The 19,668-nt window shown below is 38.0% G+C and overlaps 1 protein-coding gene across 2 annotated transcripts in view; it reads left to right on the top strand.

The window, feature by feature from the left end:
• The window catches only part of CAMSAP2 (calmodulin regulated spectrin associated protein family member 2), a 75,868-nt gene that overhangs the window by 8,209 nt on the left and 47,991 nt on the right, over positions 1–19,668 (top strand). For both annotated transcript variants that reach the window (XM_039329535.1, XM_039329536.1), the window contains exons 2-3: positions 11,601–11,860; positions 19,272–19,433. In XM_039329535.1, coding sequence (XP_039185469.1) covers positions 11,601–11,860; positions 19,272–19,433 — 422 coding nt within the window. The remainder of the gene's footprint in view (positions 1–11,600; positions 11,861–19,271; positions 19,434–19,668) is intronic.

The raw sequence follows: 19,668 nt of genomic DNA on the forward strand, positions 1-19,668 counted from the left end.
GACTACAACATAATCTGTGTTGGAAGTACAACTCTCAAGAATTCTGTAGCATACTGAGTGGAGAAATTCTCAGAGTTGGTGTTCTAACATATTGTAAAGGGCATCAGGCTTGGAAAATTAATGTAGACCTCTGATGATATCAGGAATAGAACCTTCCATAGGTTGCAAGAGGTAAAAATTAAGTATTCAGGATTTACAAGGGTGTGAAAAGGAAGTTTAATTCATTTGTCCGTGCAGCATTTCTGAATTTTCTTTTCCCAGTAAAAGATATTTACTCCACAGAGGATATCCCGCTGTTAGGTCTAGTATGATTTCTAAAGACTGTAAAAATTAATACGATGGAGTAATTTTAAGTATTATTTATTAAGTTTTCCTTCTCCAAAGGAGTCTTTCTGATTGTCACTTCAAATAACTTATTTAAAACCAGTTGCGTAATAACACGAAAATAGCTGAATTGTCTAAAACTTTTCAGCTAATTGATTGGGCAAAGTTTAAAAACAAAATGATTGCTGCTTAAACTAAGGGAACCTTCCAGTGGCGTTTATTATGCAGGAATCTGTGCACCCTCTGTTGATTTAAATACATTTATTTCATTTATATATTTATGTATAACAGTAGTGGGAACTTGCCATCAATCTGGCCAATATAGATAATGATTAGGATATTGGTCAGACAAATTTAATTTGTACAATAGAGTAGTTATTAATTAGTTTATTTGCCTCCTTTTTGCTTATATGATGGCCATATAGAGATATGGCTTCTTCGGTTAACTTTAAAATCATTCTTCATAGTAACAAAAGATATATAACTGTTTTCTTTCTGACTTCCTCCTGAGATGCTTCTTTTCTCATTTCGATTGCCTGTCTAGATGGGGGAGGATGTATTCTGAGATAAAGATATTCCTGTGTCTTTTCCATCCTTTCCATCTGAACAATCTTCCGCAGTGGTTTTGTCCTTGACTAACTGCTTGAGGTCAGTAGTTTGCTGAGTAAGGAGGACTACATTGAATTTCAATCCAAGAGAGACAGAATTATTTAATGGCAGTTAGCTCTGCTCCTGAAAAAGGAATCATAGGTGATTGTGGGTGAAAAGGACAAAATGATGATGATGATGATGATGATGACAAAAAAGTCTGGATAGGGGACGTGGCAATGCCTGGAGACAGCAGAATAGACGAGAAAGAACTGGAGAAGATAACAAAATACAAAGACCTACAAATAGAAATAGAAAGACTGTGGTAAAAGCAAGCAGGGGTAGTACCAATAGTAATAGGCTCCTTGGGTGCAATCCCAAAACAACTGGAGCACCACTTGAACACCATTGGCATTGAGAAATTTGCTATTAGTCAATTGCAAAAGGCGGCCTTACTAGGAACTGCTTCCATCCTGCGACGATATCTGTAATACCATCAAACATCCACATCTGCCTATCCCAGGTCCTGGGTAAGGACTCGATAGGTAGAGAAAATCCCAAATCCAGTCTGAACATCTGGCTGACTGTGCGATGATCAATAATAATAATAACAACAACAACAATAGTAATAAAGTTGGAAGGGACCTTGGAGGTCATCGAGTCCAACCCCCTGCTCAGGGAGGAAACCCTATACCATTTCAGACAAATGGCTGTCCAGTCTCTTCTTAAAACCTTCCAGTGTTGGAGCATTCAGTTTCTGGAGGCAGGTTGTTCCACTGGTTAATTGTTCTAACTGTCAGGGAGTTTCTCCTTAGTTCTAGGTTGCTTCTCTCCTTGATTAGTTTCCATCTGTTGCTTCTTGTCCTGCCTTCAGGCGCTTTGGAGAATAGCTTGTCTCCCTCTTCTTTATGGCAGCCCCTGAGATATTGGAACACTGCTATCATGTTCCCCCTCGTCCTTTTAGGATACTACATCATTAGATCACAACATGACTTGTGCAATTGCATCAGGCATCATGTCACTGCATTATTGCAACATTTGCATGGTATACAGGTAGTCTCCGACTTACAACAATTCATTTTAGTGACCATTCAAAGTTACAAAGGCACTGAAAAAAGGGAGTTATGACTGTTTTTTACAGTCATCACTGTTGCAACATCCCCATGGTCACGCGATCCAAATCCAGATGCTTGGCAACTGTCTCATATTTATGACGGTCTCGGGGTCATGCAATCCCCTTTTGCAACCTTCTGACAAGCAAAGTCAGTGAGGAAGCCAGGTTCACTTAACATCTGTGTTACTAATTTCAGAACTGCAGTAGTTCACTTAACAAGCAAGAAAGATCCTAAAATGGGGCAAAATTCACTTCACAAATACCTCACTTAGCAACAGAAATTTTGGTCATAAGTCAGGGACTACCTGTAAGGGTGTGCATCATTCTAACATTGTGACATATTACAGATGTCTGTGCAAAGTATAGAGGTACGTGCTCTGAATGGGATTCTCTAAATAATTAGTGTGCTCTTTTGACTACCATGGATCTTACAATTTCTCCAGAGTTTACTAGTGGAACCCATAATCTTTTTTTTAAAAAAAAAAAGTATTCAGAGATATACATTATATATAATCTGCTTCTCCATATAAGGTAGACTAAGTAGAGTGCAATCAAAAGATAGACATGAGAAAGCAATAATTAACCTTTAATTACTAGGCACCCAGAATAAAGGCGGTGTACTGGATAACGTATTGCGCTGGCAATGGGAGAGGCCGTTTCTGTTCTCCTTCAGCTATAGAAGCTCACCAGGTGAAGCTAGGCCAATCCCATTTAGCCCAAATACCTGTCAGGATTATTGAAATGGAGAAGAATCGGGACAAGGGAACATTATGTGTTACCAATGAAGGAGAGTATTTGTAGCTAGGAGTTGAAGTGAGGGGTCCTTGGTGCTCTCTGAGCTTGCTTGTTTTATTGCGGACGTTTCATTACCCTAACTAGGTAACATCATCAGTGCTAGTAAGGAGTGTTATTTGCTATCTGTTTATATTCTGGTGTCTTGCCTATCTGGGTGGGTGGGGCAGTCTTAGGGATTCTTTGGTTGGGCTGTTTACTAATGTCTCTGTGGCAGCTTCTTGATTTGGGTGTTGCTTACTTGATTATTGATCTGAAGTTGACCTTGGAGCTAATTTATGCTGATCTGAGTGTTGATTACTGGTGGAAAAGTGCTGGAGTCTTTTATGTCACCTCCAGCTCCAGAATGGAAAGTGGCATATAAGTCTTATAAATAAAATAGAAGTATAATGAAAAAGGAGCATTTGATCTATTCTGGATGATCAAACTGATGCTCCAATTTCCTATGCAATTTCTATATTGGTCTAATATAGAAGTATTCTAATATGATAAGGTTACTGCCCTTGAAAGAAGTTTGAATATTTGTATTTGGTTTCAGTTTGGCAGCTGTATTCGTTTTTGGAATTATCCATGGAGACATTTAGAATTTTTATAGTACAGCAGACTTAATAATTACTCATCTTATTTCTGGGTTGAATATTATATATATCCTAAGGATGATATATAGCTTAGATCTTAGATGCTTAAGGGAAGACCTTGTTCCCTCTCTGTGAGTTATTAACTCACAACATATAATACAGCAGCAGTATGTTATATTGCCAAATGATACAAGTAAATCTTTTTCGGTGACTCTAAATAGGACTGAAAGTACAAAATGTGCTGAAAATTGATGGTACCTCAAACTTACTTGTCTACTGAATGTGTGTGTTTAAATTTATTAGAGTTTTTTCCCATTTTTTTTTTTTTTTAGGATCTCAAGGTAATGTGGGCCCTAATTTGGACTTTAACCCAGTATTTCTCAACTTTGACAACTTTAAGATGTGCAGACTTCCAGCTGCTGCCTGGGGGATTCTGGGATTTGAAACCCACAAATACTAATGTTGCTAAGGTTGAGAAACACCACCTTAACCATTACAATACTCTAGAACAAGTGTTGGATACCCTGTAGATAAATTGTAGATAGTGCTTCCTTATTTCTGTGTAACTTTATATTTGGATCAATCCTTATGTAGTGTGTTGTTCATTGAAAAATAGACTGCCTACTCTAGATTTCTCTAAATTTTGTTTTTGAAATTTCCCACCAGTTCCCTGTTTTAAACCGCAGTGTGGTATGTTGCTCTTATAAATGGATGAATGAAGGGGGATGATATAATTAGAATATAAATTGAGATGAAAGAAAAAAAATACTTTTCAATTAATTTTATTTGCCTTTGCGAGCCATTCGGCATGGCTGTTCAAAGACTTTTGTTTACTTTTGCACTTGAGAATATTTTGTACTATATAGAGCAGACACATAAGGGAAATCTAGCAGCGTCAGCACAGGAAAGGTGCTCCATTGAAGGTTACAAGGTTGAAGCAGAAAGAGACTGGAGTTGCATCGCATCTGGAGAGCTCCACTCCTAAAAAGAAAATAGCAAAGCTATCCTGTATTACAGTAATTTTTGCAATGCAAACCTTGGTTTTCTTTATGCCACAGCATCTTTGGGAAAGTAGGAGGTTCGGGCCGCCCTTCTATAATCAAGACTTAGTCTTTCTGTGGTCAGTGCCTTCTGAAAATGGAACACAAATCACTTCCTGATGTTATCTTCTTATGTCTGAAATCAGCAGGGCTGATCGTCATAAACAGCATTATATTTATGGTGAGCTAGATTGCCCAAACCGCTAGTTTAAACTGCTTATCAACTTTATATTCTGACTTCAAAGCTTTCTGGAATAGAGGCAAAATCAGCACACAGCCTTCATTTACTAAATTTAGTATTGACTTCCTCCTAGTAAACTGTGAATTTGAAGTTAGAGCTTGTTCAGAAATCCCTTCATGCTGTAAAGAAACTTACTGTAAAAGTGCTGGTTTTTTTTACAGTATTGTGTGCAGGTAAAAATGGAAATGGAAATACTGAAATACTGTAAGCCTCTTTGTACATCTATGCAACATTGACAAATAGCATTGTTACCTAGTTGAGTAATGAAATCTTTGTAAGAAAACAGCCAAGCTTAGAAAGCACCAAGGACACCACATTGACATATGTACAAAAAGGGGCAGAGTTTCCATCTCACTGCTAAGACCCCCACTTTGATTTTTTTTTTACTTTCCATATGCATAATGAAATAAAAAAAATGTTACTGTTTTGTTGAGCCTGTTGTACTACCATGAATCACCATTTATTTAGTACAATACTTTGTATGCTGTCTATTCACCAGGTTTTAGATGGCTTACAGTACAGTATGAACATTTCAAAAGCCTGGTCTTTATCAAGGCTACAGAAATGGGGTTGGGCCACAGGTGGTCCAGAAATTGTCCAAAACTTATGAACATGAATATTAACTTTAGTTAAATATAACATAAAATGCCAAGTATTCAAAAAGAATAAATGCCAAGTATTCAAAAAAAATAAAAACTTTATTCTTCAAAAAGAATAAAACTTAAAAACAGCCCCAGAAATTAGGCTGCCTTTCAATTTTCATTCAAGTTTTGTTTCATATAAATTCATCTTGTTTACCTGTTTTATTGAGAATAGATTACTATGGTGTTAAACTAATTGTTTAGGACAGACATGTCAAACACAAGCCCAGGGGCCAGATGCGGCCTGCTAAGTGGTTTCATGTGGCCCGCGAAGCCATCCTGGAAACAGTGAGAGAACGGCCCCCACTGCCTTGGCCCTGGCCCAAGCCAGCCGGGAGCCAATGTACAATTTTATGGTGGCCATCTATGCTGAAACGCATTCAGTCTTAGCTCCACAAGGCTGTCTGGAAACAGCGAGGAACCAGCCCCTGCCGTGTCGGCCCCGTCCCCTGGGTGCATGCTGGGGAGGTGTCACCCTTTGTGAGGAATGAAGAAATGCACCATCTCCTGGAAGTGGCCAGCAAATGGCCCTTGCCTTTTTCACATATCTGGCTTGATGGGCTTCGGCGAAGGAGTTTCAGCAGGCAGTGAGGGTCCTCCAGTGGACCATGCCTTGGCACTTGCCCCAGTCCCACTCCCTTCTGCCAGAGACCCTCAGATCTGTCCCACTCCTGCCCAGGCCCCCACAGGCACCCTTGATGCGAACGATGTAGAGCTGGCTATGCCCACCCAATAGACCACACCCACTTCATCCACACCCACCTGTAGACCACACCTACCCTGGCCACACTCACCTGTCCCCCCCCCCAAGGGCAACCACAATGCTGATGCGTCCCTCAATGAAATTGAGTTTGAAATCCCTGGTTTAGAGAAAGGACGGGGAATAGCTATTATCAGTCAAATCCATATGAATGATAAGACCTTATATCTATAGTAGTTGGATTATTTGTGAAACATATTGAAATCAAACAAAGCTAAAAATACTCAAGTTCTAAATGTCTAAATTTAGCTTTGCTATCAGTCCCACTAGGTAAACCAGGCAATGAAATTGATCCACAAGATCAATCACAAGCAGATTGACTATATCAACACACATCAATTATAATAACAATCTTGCAAGTCTGGTTGTTTTGTACCTCTTTCCTTCTTATACTCCTGTGAATTAGAAGGGTTTCTGTCTGAACTGTTTATGAACATTATCTGGAAGTTCTGGACTTTCAAAAAATGCTCGAGCCACTTTTGCACAGACAACAGATATATCTCTAACAATATCATCTTCCTGTTGTGCAATGGATGTACACTTGAAACTCTCATAATTTTCTTCAAAATGTGTATCTATGAAAGATTTTTTTTTAATTGGAAAAAGTAATACTTTCAAGTACGGGTGTCAAACTCGCCACGTCACATGATGTGTCATGACGTATCATAACTTTTTTTGCATCGCCAGAGCTCTGGTGGGCATGGCTTCCATATGATGCAACTGGCCCGTGGGCCGGCAGTTTGACACCCCTGCTTTAAAGGAATGGCTCCCAAACTCAGTTCTAATTTTTTCACAGTGCCTTCAAGCCAAAAGAAATACCAAACAGTTCCATTTATTAAATACTTTAGTAAGGTCAAAAATGTAAAGTATCCTGCAGTGCCCTTTGAGTTTGCTATGGCATTATGGGATGCCACAGTTCACAATTTGGGAACTATCACTTAAAAGAGAATAACAGATCTGTTCAAAAATAACTAGTAAGCACACTGGAGGCAAGTTTTGGATTAGTCACTGCTTATTTAATATTGAAGATAAATCAAACAATTTGTGTTCTTTTCCCAGATTTATTTATGTACGTGTCCTGCATCAGGTTTCAATTACACACTCAATTTACTCGAAGTTAAGAGATAACTGCAGTCAAGGAATGTAAACTAAACAGGGTCTGTGCTGAAGAAAGCTTGCCCAGGTAGTTTCACTTTCTATAGGAATGCACAGAAGAGAAGTCAGATCCAGCCTCAAGAGCAGATAGCTAAGTCAGCCTGTCCAATATCAAGAGTTTCATGAACAACTTTCACAGGAATGACATGCCAAAGCAGAAAATCATCTGTTTCCAGCACAGGAACATGGGACAGAGCTGCCTCTTAAATCATACTGTAGCCAACTGTCTTTAATCAAGAGGTTTATTCTCCTGCTTGGCAAGGAGTCTCATAGAATATTTTTTTCCTTTGCTCTTTGCTTTACTTGTTGGGTGCAGGGCTGAGAGGCCTAATATCATCATCTTAATGCCGCTGTGTTTGATGTCTTGGATGCTTCTTGGCTTTCTGTCTCCTAAGGCTGACATTCCATAGGTTCTGCTGGAGCAGCTTCTTCAAAATAAGATTCGGAGACTGAGTCCTATGTCAAGAAAGTATGTTAGGCACTAATGAAACAAAACCAAAAGACTTCAATATTTGAGGGACAATTCGTGCTAACTCACAACATCTTTAAATCAGTTCTATTAAGCTATATCAGTGGTGGTGAACCTATGGCACGCGTGCCAGAGGTGGCACTCAGAGCCCTCTCTGTGGGCACTTCTCTGAACTGCTGGTGGCGGGCTGCAGAGCCCTGGAGTGCGCCAGTTGAGAAGCTGGCAGGCTATGGCTGCTGACGGACACTGTCGGCCCCCATGCGCTCGCTGGCCTCTGTGTGCGGGGGCCAATGGTGTCAGCCGCTCCGGCCCCTGCCTTGCCTTGCCCTGCGATAATGGCACCCCCACCCTGCCTCGCCTCACCCCGCAGGACGAGCCTCCTGCCCACCACCCACCTGCCAGAGACCCCCTGGATCTCCCCCAACCCTGCCCGTCCCCCACAGGCGTCTCTCCTCATGAGCAACATCGAGGTGACCATGCCCACCTTGGCCACACCCATCCAGTCTGCCATGGCCATCACAGCCATACCACCCAGTGGGCCACACCTACCTGGCACCTGGCAATAAATAAGTGGGTTTTGGGTTGCAGTTTGGGCACTCTGTCTCTAAAAGGTTCGCCATTACTGAGCTATATGGTAAATAGGACATCATGTACATTCATGCAAGTGGACTTCATTTGGTTGACTTGCATTATTAGGCTGTTTTTATAAGTGAGACAATACACATCCTTTCATGTGTGATCCAGTGCAAAGTTCACATCTTTGCCTTAAAGGGCTCATGCTTGTATCAATTGTGGTGTGTGTGTGTGTGTGTGTGTGTGTGTGTGTGTGTGTTTTAAAAAAGCAGTAGCTTAGTTTTAGGGAAGACTAGTGTAGCTTTAATTGTATAATTATTTTCAAATTGTTAGCACTGTATTCTTTTTGTTTGTGGAAACACACTTTAAAGGACTTGGCTGTAAAATGGCATAGATGTTTTTTAAGTAAAAATTATTACCTTTGGATAACCTGTACTAGCTGCAACAAAAATGAAATTTATGCAAAATATTTCTATATGTACCTGCCAGAGGATAGATCATACATTATTGAGTGCCCTTAGTAAGTGTTACACTCATATCACATAATCCTCAACAGAATGAACATCTTGGGCACTATGAGAATCATAATCGTGGCGCTAACTATCAAAACTATCAACTAAATAATTTAGGGAGATTCCCCCCTAACACGTTGTATGTTGATGCTTATACTACTTGTAAGTTAAGTATGGTGGCGCCCATATTTCTTGGAAGTGAGGAATGAAGGGCAAACCTTCATTGAAAAGAGGCTCATAAGGACAAAAAAAAACATTGTTCACATTTATATTTTTGCTTTACAAAGAAAAATTAAAAGCAAAATTAAGAACAAATTTATAAAATTTCATATTCTAACAAAAATATCTAAAATCAAATACTGTATTTCCATATTTTTCATTGCATTCAGTAGTACATTTGTGCAATAAAAGTTAAAATGACTTTTGTCATTTTAGTTTAGAGAAAGCTAGCATGCGTGTTAGTTTAGAGAAAGCTAGCATGCTTGCAGTTCTCATCTTACTTTCTTCCAAGTATCCATCAAAAAGAATTGTAATAAGTCTTTCACTAAGAATAATCTTTATTGATAATAACTGGCAGAGTACAGAAGATGCTTATAAGATTAATATTTGTTCTAGGGTAAAAAAATTAAAAAGATTCAGCTTCTAACAATGGAAGAATTCCTTTTAACTTTGTCTAAAAGTTTCATAATATTCAATATACATTATGGAACATTTTTTGTTAATGTTGTTCTATCATGTTATTGGTGTTCATATAAGTCAATTATATATGATTTGAAAGATTTGTGATCAGATAAAGTTTTTGCAACATTGTACAGCTTTTGGGTTGATATTTTTTCAGCTATTACGACCAGTCAGAGATATTTGGAAAGGAAGATGGTGCTGGTAGAGTTTAAAGAAATCCTTCTCCAACTTCATTCTGTCATGTATAGTTTGTTTCTTCATATTTCCAGGCTGAAGAGCTGAATTGGCAAGTCATAAATTTAACAAGTAGGCCTTGTTTCCACAGCTGTCCTGTTCTTACTGAAGTACTACACTGTTTCTATATTATATCACTTCTGACACAGACTCATAGAATTCTCTTCCCTACAGAATAAACTAGCATGTTGGGGAACTTATTATTGATGTGGCATCTTTACATAGGATCTTTATTTATTTAATGGAATTAGTTTTATATGAACCCCCATTTTTTTCTGAAGCTGCTATAATCTAGGAATTTATAATTTGAATTTTAAATAGGCTTTTATTCAAGACTTTTTAATTCTTGAAAGAAGTGGAAAAATAACTACAATAGATTGTGGTTTTATGGGGAGAGAGAGAGAAAGAGAAAGAGTTTGTAAGAGAAGTATATTTTGAAGCTATCTCCTCCTACCACTATTATTAAAGATGTTTAAATGGTGGACAGAATTCACTTGAAATCTCTGCTGGTTTCATATTTTGTAATTATTATTCTTGCAAATCTTGTATTTATTCTATATACATTATAATTTCTGCCTCTGAATCCTCTCATCCCACTTTTAAAAATTGCTAAATTTGTAAATAATCTTTTATTTAATATCGTCATCAGAATCTTCTGGAATTGCTCTAAATATCAAACAAAATTCCTTCACTCTCAATTCCAGTGCAGCCAGATTATCTAGTTCTCTTTCAAACTCTAACTTCTGTCTTACTCTTGAGAATTTCTACCTTGTGATTATTTGTTTTACATTTCCAGACACTTGTTTTACAGAGCTTTCCATTTTTTAACTTTATTTCATCTGCTCTTTCATCTTTAAAAATATCATTGATTCTTTATTCAAAAACTGTGAATTTAGTATTGCTAATATTGATAAGTGATTTAGTCAATTTAATATCAAATGATTCAAGTAACTTACTGTCCAGTTTTAAAAAATTTTTTAAAGTTTAGAAATACAAATATAAAAATAACTAATACAAACTTAAGAGTACAAAAAGGCAAGAAAAATAGTGCAGAGAAAAATATAAAAATATAACAAAGAAAATAAAAAGATATATAAAAACATGACTTCCCCCTCCCTCCAGACAAGTAGAGACAATTACAGTAACTTATCACTTTCTCTGATATTTCAATAAAAGTTCTCTTCTTCCCATATCTCACCTCTTCTCAATAGACATATTTCTTACATCCATTCCTGGTTAAGCTTTTTGTCAAAATTTTTAAACCTTTTATTTCCCTTTGTAATCCAGAAACAATGTTAACTCACCAAGTGGACTTTTTTTTGTCCTGCTGCTCAGAAAATCTCTTTTTTAGCTGTAAATTAATTACGCCCAAAGTTTTATCTCCATATACACTATATTATGACTGTGAACCTGATTTAAATTCTTCATATCCCGGTCACTTAATTCAAAGCCAACCAGAAAATCTTACTCTCTGCTGTCTATCACAAGGAGCATCCATCTAGAGCACAAGCAGACGATTTCACAAATTCTCCTTTATCTCACTGGCCAAAATTCACCATCTGGTAGCCAATTTACCCAACGCCATTTCCACTTGTTCAGAGAGATCTAGTTCACCATGAATCCTGCCTGGAAGCTTTGAAGCTATCTTTTCCCATTATCATACAACCACCAAAATTACCAAATTATTACTTTTTTAAGGAACAAACACAAGGGATTAAATCTTGGCAAATTTTGCAGATAATTTGAATGTTTTGCTTAGCAGAATTTAGACATTGATGTTGATACTAGAGCAATTATGAAGTCATTTTAATGTATTATGGCTATTTAGAACAGATTATGTACTTGTTCTGAGAATTAGACTGTCATTTTTAACTCGAGGCATACTTGTTTTTTTCCAGAAAATATACCAGATGAGCTTCGGGAACCATTTTATACAGATCAGTATGACCAGGAACATATTAAGCCTCCTGTGGTTAATTTGCTGCTGTCTGCAGAACTTTACTGTCGTGCGGGAAGTCTCATCCTGAAGAGCGATGCTGCCAAGCCTCTCCTGGGTCATGATGCTGTTATCCAAGCTTTGGCACAAAAAGGCCTCTATGTTACTGACCAGGAGAAACTGGTAACAGAGAGAGACTTGCACAAGAAACCTATTCAGATGGTGAGTGTTGGGATTTCTATGTTGGTTCTTGATTGTTCCTCGCCGTACTAGTACTCTTAGCAGCACTACAAGGACTTTTTTTCCAGTTTCAATAAATTGGCAAGTAAAATATCATAAACTGAAGTACCAAATAGCTACAGAGTTGAAGAGATTAATTATATAGCTCTTTCCTATTGCCCCTAATAAAGTGGTGGGATTCAAATACCTGAACAATTGGTTCTTTGCGTGGACACCACTTCTGGAAGTCTATTCTGAGCCTGGGAGGCCTCGGGGAGGCCTCCCAGGCTCAGAACAGATTTCTGGAAGTGACGGAAGTGTCCACACACTTCCGGTGGCCCATTCTGTGCCTGGGAGGCCTCTCTGGGTCAGAAGGGACTTCCGGAAGTGGCGTTCACGCACTTCCAGTGGGCCATTCTGGGCCTGGGAGGCCTCCCCAGCTCAGAACGGACTTTTGGAAGTGGTGTCCATGCACCTCTGGTGATCTGTTCTGAGCCTTGCAAAAAAGGGCTAGGGCATCAGCCGATTTGCCGAAGTCAACAAAAAAATAGCTACCGGTTCTACCGAACTGGTGCGATCCAGCTGAATCCCATCACCGCCCTAATAGCTTGAATTACTCCAGTTCAAAAATCTTGATAACTGAAAAGATGGGTGTTTTACATATTTAAGATTTTTGTCTTGCTCATACATATTTAGATTCAAATTTAGTAAGAATAGTCAGTACAATTAAATCAGCGGGACAATTTGGGCATGACTGGATGACTTAAATGAATCTATTCTAAGTCTGGATCTGATTCCCCATGGTTTCCTGTTTTGATTAAAATAGTGTAACCTATCTGTCCATATAGGCCTGTTCATTTATACTTTGATTAAAAAATGTTGAAGTGGCTTTGCATGTTTTAAATTTTGAGTTGGAAACTATTGTATCCAATAACTATTTTAAAGAGGCTAGTCAGTCTGAATATTACAGCTGTACGTAACTGCCTGGAAATATAGAAGTACAAAAAGAGTAAAAATATTTCAGTGATTTTTTTGATGCTGTCACTCAGGTATTTGGCAAGTACTTACCCTAAAATCGGCATCTTTTTAGCTGATTGTACAGTGCAGGATTAGAATCAGTATTATAGCAGATACCTAGTATTCTACTCTGAATCTTGGATGAAGGGATAGCAGTATTGTGAAGTACGGTTGTTTTTAAACTGATCATCGTAGTGTGTAATTCAGTTGATGTAATCTGGATTTTTAGTGATGGAAAGGGTGAATGTCAAGTTGGAGTTTTTAAAGTCCAGAATTTAGTCCAAAAATGTTTGATAGCTATTTTTTAGTTTTCCTATCCAGTGTGCAGTTACAAGAAAAAGTTGGGCAAATTTGGTATATTTTCTGCTTCCACAGGATAACAAGTGCCCCCAATTAGCTGGCACAGAAGGTAACAAGGGAGCATTGCCAACATTCTTTGCAGTGCTCAATAATTCTGTACCCAACATAGTTGTTTGGGAGAATAGCTATGAGAAAAGTTCACAATGAGTAAGATTTTTTGGGTGGTGGAGCGAGGGGGGGGAGGGAGAGAGGGAGGGCTAGAGGGAGGGAGAGAGAGAGAGAGAGAGAGAGAGAGAATAATAATTGAACAACTCTCCCACCAAAAAAGCTGAAAATATTTCCTATTCAAACAACTGAAGATTGGAAAAATAAAAAGCTTTTTTCTAAGATTTTTGGTAGGATTGCAAGGAATTATGAAAATAAGCATAAACCGATACAAATGTATCATGAGGAAAACGCATGCCTACATAAAACCCAAATGAACCTACCTGCTCAGGTAATAATCTGCTAAAATCATAGATCAGGGAGAAAAGCAACCATATGAAACACACCTTTGTCCCTAAGGGATTCGAGTAGCATAACATCAGCACGTACATAGGCCAAGCCAAAATCTGAATTCCCCTCCCCTGAGCACATAATATCAAAGCACAATTCCCTCCTCTAATTAACAGTCATAAATCACATTCTCCAATTAGTTTGAAATGCTGGCTTTCCCACCAGTTCTTCAACCCCATTTCTTATCATCTCTTGTTTCAAAAAGCCTTGGTTCTCACCCTTATACAGTATTGTTATGTCTAACTAATTTCCCATGCACATTCCTCCTCTTTTCCCCAATATTATCTAATTCTAACTCTAAGAGTAAAACATAAAGTAAAGAAAAATGGCTGCATCTCCATACGTTGTCAAAGCAAGAACATCCGATGTTAGCAGTGTTGACACACACACTGTGTTGGGCCGGGCTGCCAAGGTGGAAAGTTTGGGGACCGCTGGTCTAAGACATTTTTGGAATCATGACTTGTTGAAAAACATTTTTTATTTTAAAGTTCAATTTTTCCAAAACATCAGAGTAATGGCAGAAGTATGGCAGTATGTGATACGGTATATACAATATGTAGGTTCACGCTGTAATGAAGCAGTTGTTGGTGATTTTTTTTTCTTAATGAGAGAAAACAATTCTGTGGTTCACATTTCTGGAGATCTGCTCTTGTAATTATAATGTTATGGTAGTTGTTAATTTGACAGGGTTGAAATGTTAGTTTAATGAATTTGTGTTGGGGGCGGAATAATAGTATAAATATTTTGAGTGCCTTATTTAACGTTTGCTTGTGTGAGAGAGAAAGAGCATACAGCTGAGTGAATTGTTGCTTACATACTGCATTGTATTTGTACATGTTGTATTTGTCCTGGACTTACGACTGCTGATTTAAGAACAGTCCAGAATCATGATGGCCACGAAGTGTGTGCTTTTTGGCCCATAAAGCACTTCCAGCCATGCTTGGCAATCTGTTTGCACCTGTATGGTAATAACCAGTTGCCAAATGCCCTGCAATCATGCAATCTCCATTATAGTTTTCTCTGTTAGCTTTCCCAGAAAGTTAGTGGAAAGCCAAGGGAAAGCTGTAAGTTGCTGCTGCCTGCTGCAAAGCTGAGATGCCTTCTTGACAGGCAATCCCTTGAAAGCTAAAGGGCTGCCTGCCAGGAACAACTCTTAGTTTCACACGGAGATGAGATTCTCCCCTCCCCCATGGCAGGCAGCCCTTTGAGAGCGAAAAGGCTGCCTGCTTGATGGGACTTCCTTCGATTGGCTGAAAAAAACAGAGTTCAGATCTTGAACTTCTGAGCTCTGGTTCCTGCAGCCCTTTAGAGGGGTTCCCCTTTACGGATGGAGAGACTTGAACTCAAAAGGCAGCACTTCCGCTCTGTCTGCTTAATAACCTAGCCTATTGAAGAGAAGGATTAGGGGTGATGTAAGTATTTTTCAGAACTTGAAAAGGGAGAAGAGGGGATTGACTTATTCTTCAAAGAACTTGAGGGCAGGATGAGAAGTAATGGGCGAAAGCCTGTTAAAGAGAGATTCAACTTAGAAGTAAGGAGAAATTTTCTGACAGTGAGAACAATTAATCAGTGGAATAACTTGCATCCCAAAGTTGTGGGTGCTCCATCACTGGAGGTTTTCAAAAATAGACTGGACTACTATTTGACTGAGATAATGTAAGGCTCCTGTTGATCAGGGGGTTGGATCAGAAGACCTCCAAGTTCCTTTTCAGCCCTCTGTTTCTATGTTCTATGTATAGCCTACAGCTATTTAAAATAATTCTCTGCCTGTATACTAAGCTAGTGTTAATCAATAAAGTCTTGAACTCGTAACTGCAGTTGTACACCTGTGTAGAGACATCCCTATGTAGTGTTTAAAGGTGGAACGTGTAGGTTTCATCCTATGGCATGTAATTTGTATTGATTCTGTGGAGGAAGTCCACTGAAGACTGTTTCTCGACTTCAGAACATCTGTGACTAGACTCTAACATCTTATCTTTTCAAAGAATATTTTATAAATAGGAACCTTAATCAAACAGGGCCAACGTGAACATAAAAAATAAACATTAATGATGTGTAGATGATGATAAATCTCTTGATCAAAACAGATTACTTTCACATGGATCCTCATTTCATGTATTTCATGCAATTCTACATGTATAACTTCATTTTATCATCATGTGTCTTGCTAGTCAATTTTTAGAGAGAAGAAGTAAGAAACAAGCTTGAACGCTATATAAAAAGCTGTCTACTGTAGTTATATTTTTATCCCTTCAATAGATGAATAAAGCTAAATATGTTGTCCTCAGTCACATAAACACTCTTTATTGTAAACGTAAAATATTTCTAAATGCCTAAATAACAATAAGGCCATATTTATTGATTCTATTCTTATCTTTGTGGCTGGCATTTTAAAATACTGATTTTAAGTAAATTTAATATTACGTTTTGTCACTGAAACTTGTCTTGTAGGCTCAGGTAGGGGTCAGAGTTTATATAACAAAATGCGCTTAGAATTGCTTTGTCTGAAGTCCTATTTCAGTTTGTACACCTCCTTTAGCGTAAGAGTTGGTCACAAATATTTTGATATAGGTAGTCCTTGACTTATGACCACAAAATTTCTGTTGCTAAGCGAGACAGTTAAGTGAATTTTGCCCCATTTTATTACCTTTCTAGCTATAGTTGTTAAGTGAATCTGGCTTCCTCATTGACTTTGTTTGCCAGAATTTTGTAAAAGGTGATCACACGACCCTGGGATACTGCAACCTTCATAAGCTAAGCATCCGAATTTTGATCACGCAACCATGGGGATGCTGCAACGGTTGTAAGTGTGAAACACTTTCCAGTGCCGTTGTAACTTTGAACAGTCACTGAAAGAACTGTTGTAAGTCGAGAACTACCTGTAATTGCGTAGTTTGGTCTGTAATAATTGTGAAGTGTTTTTGTCCAAAACATAAGAGAAAACGTTACACTAATTAGGCTAGAAAAATCCAAATGACCCCTAGAATGCAGCTTTCTAGTCATTATTCAGATTTTTACAGCCCAGATATAGTAGCTTTAATGATATATGGTCTTCAGAAAGCCTTAAGCTATTTCTGGAGTTAAAGTTTAAAGTCTTAAATGGACTTAAGAATTCAGCTGGCAAGCACTTTAGATCTGGGTCATGAACTTTAATTTTGCAGACATGACCTTTGCAATTACCCAAAAATTCAGAGATTTTAAATTTTGGGTGGAGGGGGTGAAGTTTTTATCCCATTTATTTTTGTGTGCTTCTAGATCGGAACGTTATTGTAGATTATCTCATCTCAAATAAAAAGCACAAAACAATGGTGGCTTTTGATAGTGACATTTAATTCTTATCCTTTCAGCAAAAAAAATCCACTTTCCTTTTAATAAAACTGTCCCTTAATTACGTTAAGCTTAGTATTAGTCATTGATTAAATTATTCAGGGAAATTCAAGCTGCAGCAAAAAATGAAGAATCGCTATAGTTTCCTCTGACATTACAAAAACCGTGGTTACTATGAGTAATGTTGTATTTTAAGTGGCTTAGTTTCCATGGCGATAGCTTCCAAGGTGAAAGGAAGACCGTCACTGTTGAATAATTGCCTCAGACATTCCTTTGGCATATGTTAGACATGGGCATCTAAGAGCTGTTTTTTGTTTTTTTGTTTAGTCTTCTTGGGATTCTACAGATAGCAGTGAAGGGTGCAAATGTTTCTGGTTTTGAATTGCAGAATAGGACCCATCCATGGCAGCCATGCATGAAAACACATGAAGGAACTAGTACACATTTTCTGGCTTGGATGTGACTAACGTATTATTGGGCGCTAATTTCGTGTCTTTATCCACAAACTATGTTATGCTGCAAATACATTTTGACACACCCACATACACACAGAATGAGTAAGTGAAAAAAGAAAAAAGAGGAAAGAAATATTACAATGAAATTCATCTCAGTATCAATTTGGCACATTTTCAAAGAATGCCGGAAAAAAAGACCTTTACTTTTATAGTGTACAGTGAGTGACCATTTAGATGACCATAAAAGAATAAAGCTATGTACTAACTTTGAGCTGTCTCTTATGATAACAAACCAGCATTCGCAATATAATTTCACTAGCCATAGCATCTCACAATATCTCTCTATTGATTTCCAGCAATCTAATTGTAGAGCAGAAAAAGGCTAAGTAGATGTTGCTATATTTTCCTTTTCTTTCTTGAGAAAAGAAAAATAGAAATTGCTGAGTTTCATCTGATATTGCCGTATCCCCAAATAAGGTTTATGGTGTATGAAAACAGATTTCCCTCCCATGGAAACACTGGCATCAATTCATCCCTTGTTAACAGTCTGACCTGAAGAGATGTTCATGGTAGAAATATATGAGCAAATATTGGAATTCCAGTACAAGAATTAGAAGGGCAATAGAAGTAGCACCTTCTCATTTTTTAAATTGGGAAAAAGTTTGCCTTACTTGGACATTGTTTTCTAAATGGCTTGTCTCCATTTTTTTTATTTGATGCATTTGTAATGGGCAAGATCCAAGCATGTTGTTAGAAATAAAAGAAAATATACAAATCACTTGGTTTCTCATAGACTTCTGCTCTGTAAACTCAGTACTCCCGTAGAACGAGGACGGTGGTTTTTAACCAATATTTATTTATCTCTTCCTTCTTCAACCACTAGAAGTCTTTGGCCTTATTCTAAAATATGAATACATTGTGCTAGGACTAACATGGATCGTGATAGGAAAAATGTGTGCACTGATTCTCAGGTTTTTTTCTGAGTGCAATTCAGTATGCTGGTCATCATCTTGAAAACCCTTCATGGCATTGGACCAGGTTAGTTGTGGGACCATTTCTCCCTGAGAGTATCTGTCCATTCCGCCATATTGGATAGAGGGGGCACATTCCATGTTCCTTCTCTGAAATACTGCCATCTAGTGGGATATCAGAAATAATCCTTTTTCTGTGGCAACCTCTGCCCTGTGGAGCACTCTTCCCTGAGTTCTAGCAAACCGCCACTTTCTCAGTCTTTGGGAAGTGCTGGGGTAAGATACAATTGGGCCTGAAGATAGTGGTGTTGATTGCATCAAAAAAAAGAAGGGTTGTGGTGTCAGGTTTTTGTTTTCGGTGTGTTTGGTTTTGCTGCTGGCATGAGCTACTAAAAGCTGGGTCATTTAAGCTTAATGTGCATCTTTTAGATAAATAAAATACAGTAATTCTAAGATTATAAAATGGATAACTGGACACACGAGTAGTTGAGTTTTTAAAACATGTTCAAGCGTAGGAGAGAGATCTAAGCAATACACTACCTTTGTTCTGGAAGTAAACATCTGTACAATATTGTATCTCTGGAAATTTTCAGAAGAAGCTACCTATTCTGTTACATTGTTCTGGTACGTGTTTAATTCCCAATTGATCCAATGTTTTGTAAAACTTAAAATGGGTTCTGTACCATTTATTTTGTACTCCAATTGTCAGATTCCTTTGGGAAATAAATTCTTCTGGTTTCTTCTATGTTGGTATTCCACCTGCTAGTGAAAACATTATTATCTTTGCAGAGTGCTCATTTGGCTATGATTGACACCTTAATGATGGCATATACTGTAGAAATGATCAGTGTGGAAAAAGTTATTGCATGTGTACAGCAGTATTCCTCCTTCTTCCAAGCTACAGACCTGCCCTATGACATAGAAGATGCAGTCATGTTCTGGATAAATAAGGTAAGTTTTTCATTTAACCATCATGGTGTTTTTAAAGGAAGAAAATAAAGGATGCAGCTTATCACTTACTTGAGAGTTACCTGGTTATTTTTTATTAGTCTTCTCTCAGTTTCTAACTGAACAAAAATAATGTCAACTAATCTATGCCTCCAGTGCAGTTTGATGGGTTTCTAAATACCCTTAGACCAGGGGTGTCAAACTGCCAGCCCATGGGCCAGATGCGTCATGCCGAAAC

The sequence above is a fragment of the Crotalus tigris genome, unplaced genomic scaffold (assembly GCF_016545835.1).
Source record: "Crotalus tigris isolate CLP2741 ecotype Arizona unplaced genomic scaffold, ASM1654583v1 scf7180000024401.5802323, whole genome shotgun sequence".
NCBI classification, from domain to species: domain Eukaryota; kingdom Metazoa; phylum Chordata; class Lepidosauria; order Squamata; family Viperidae; genus Crotalus; species Crotalus tigris.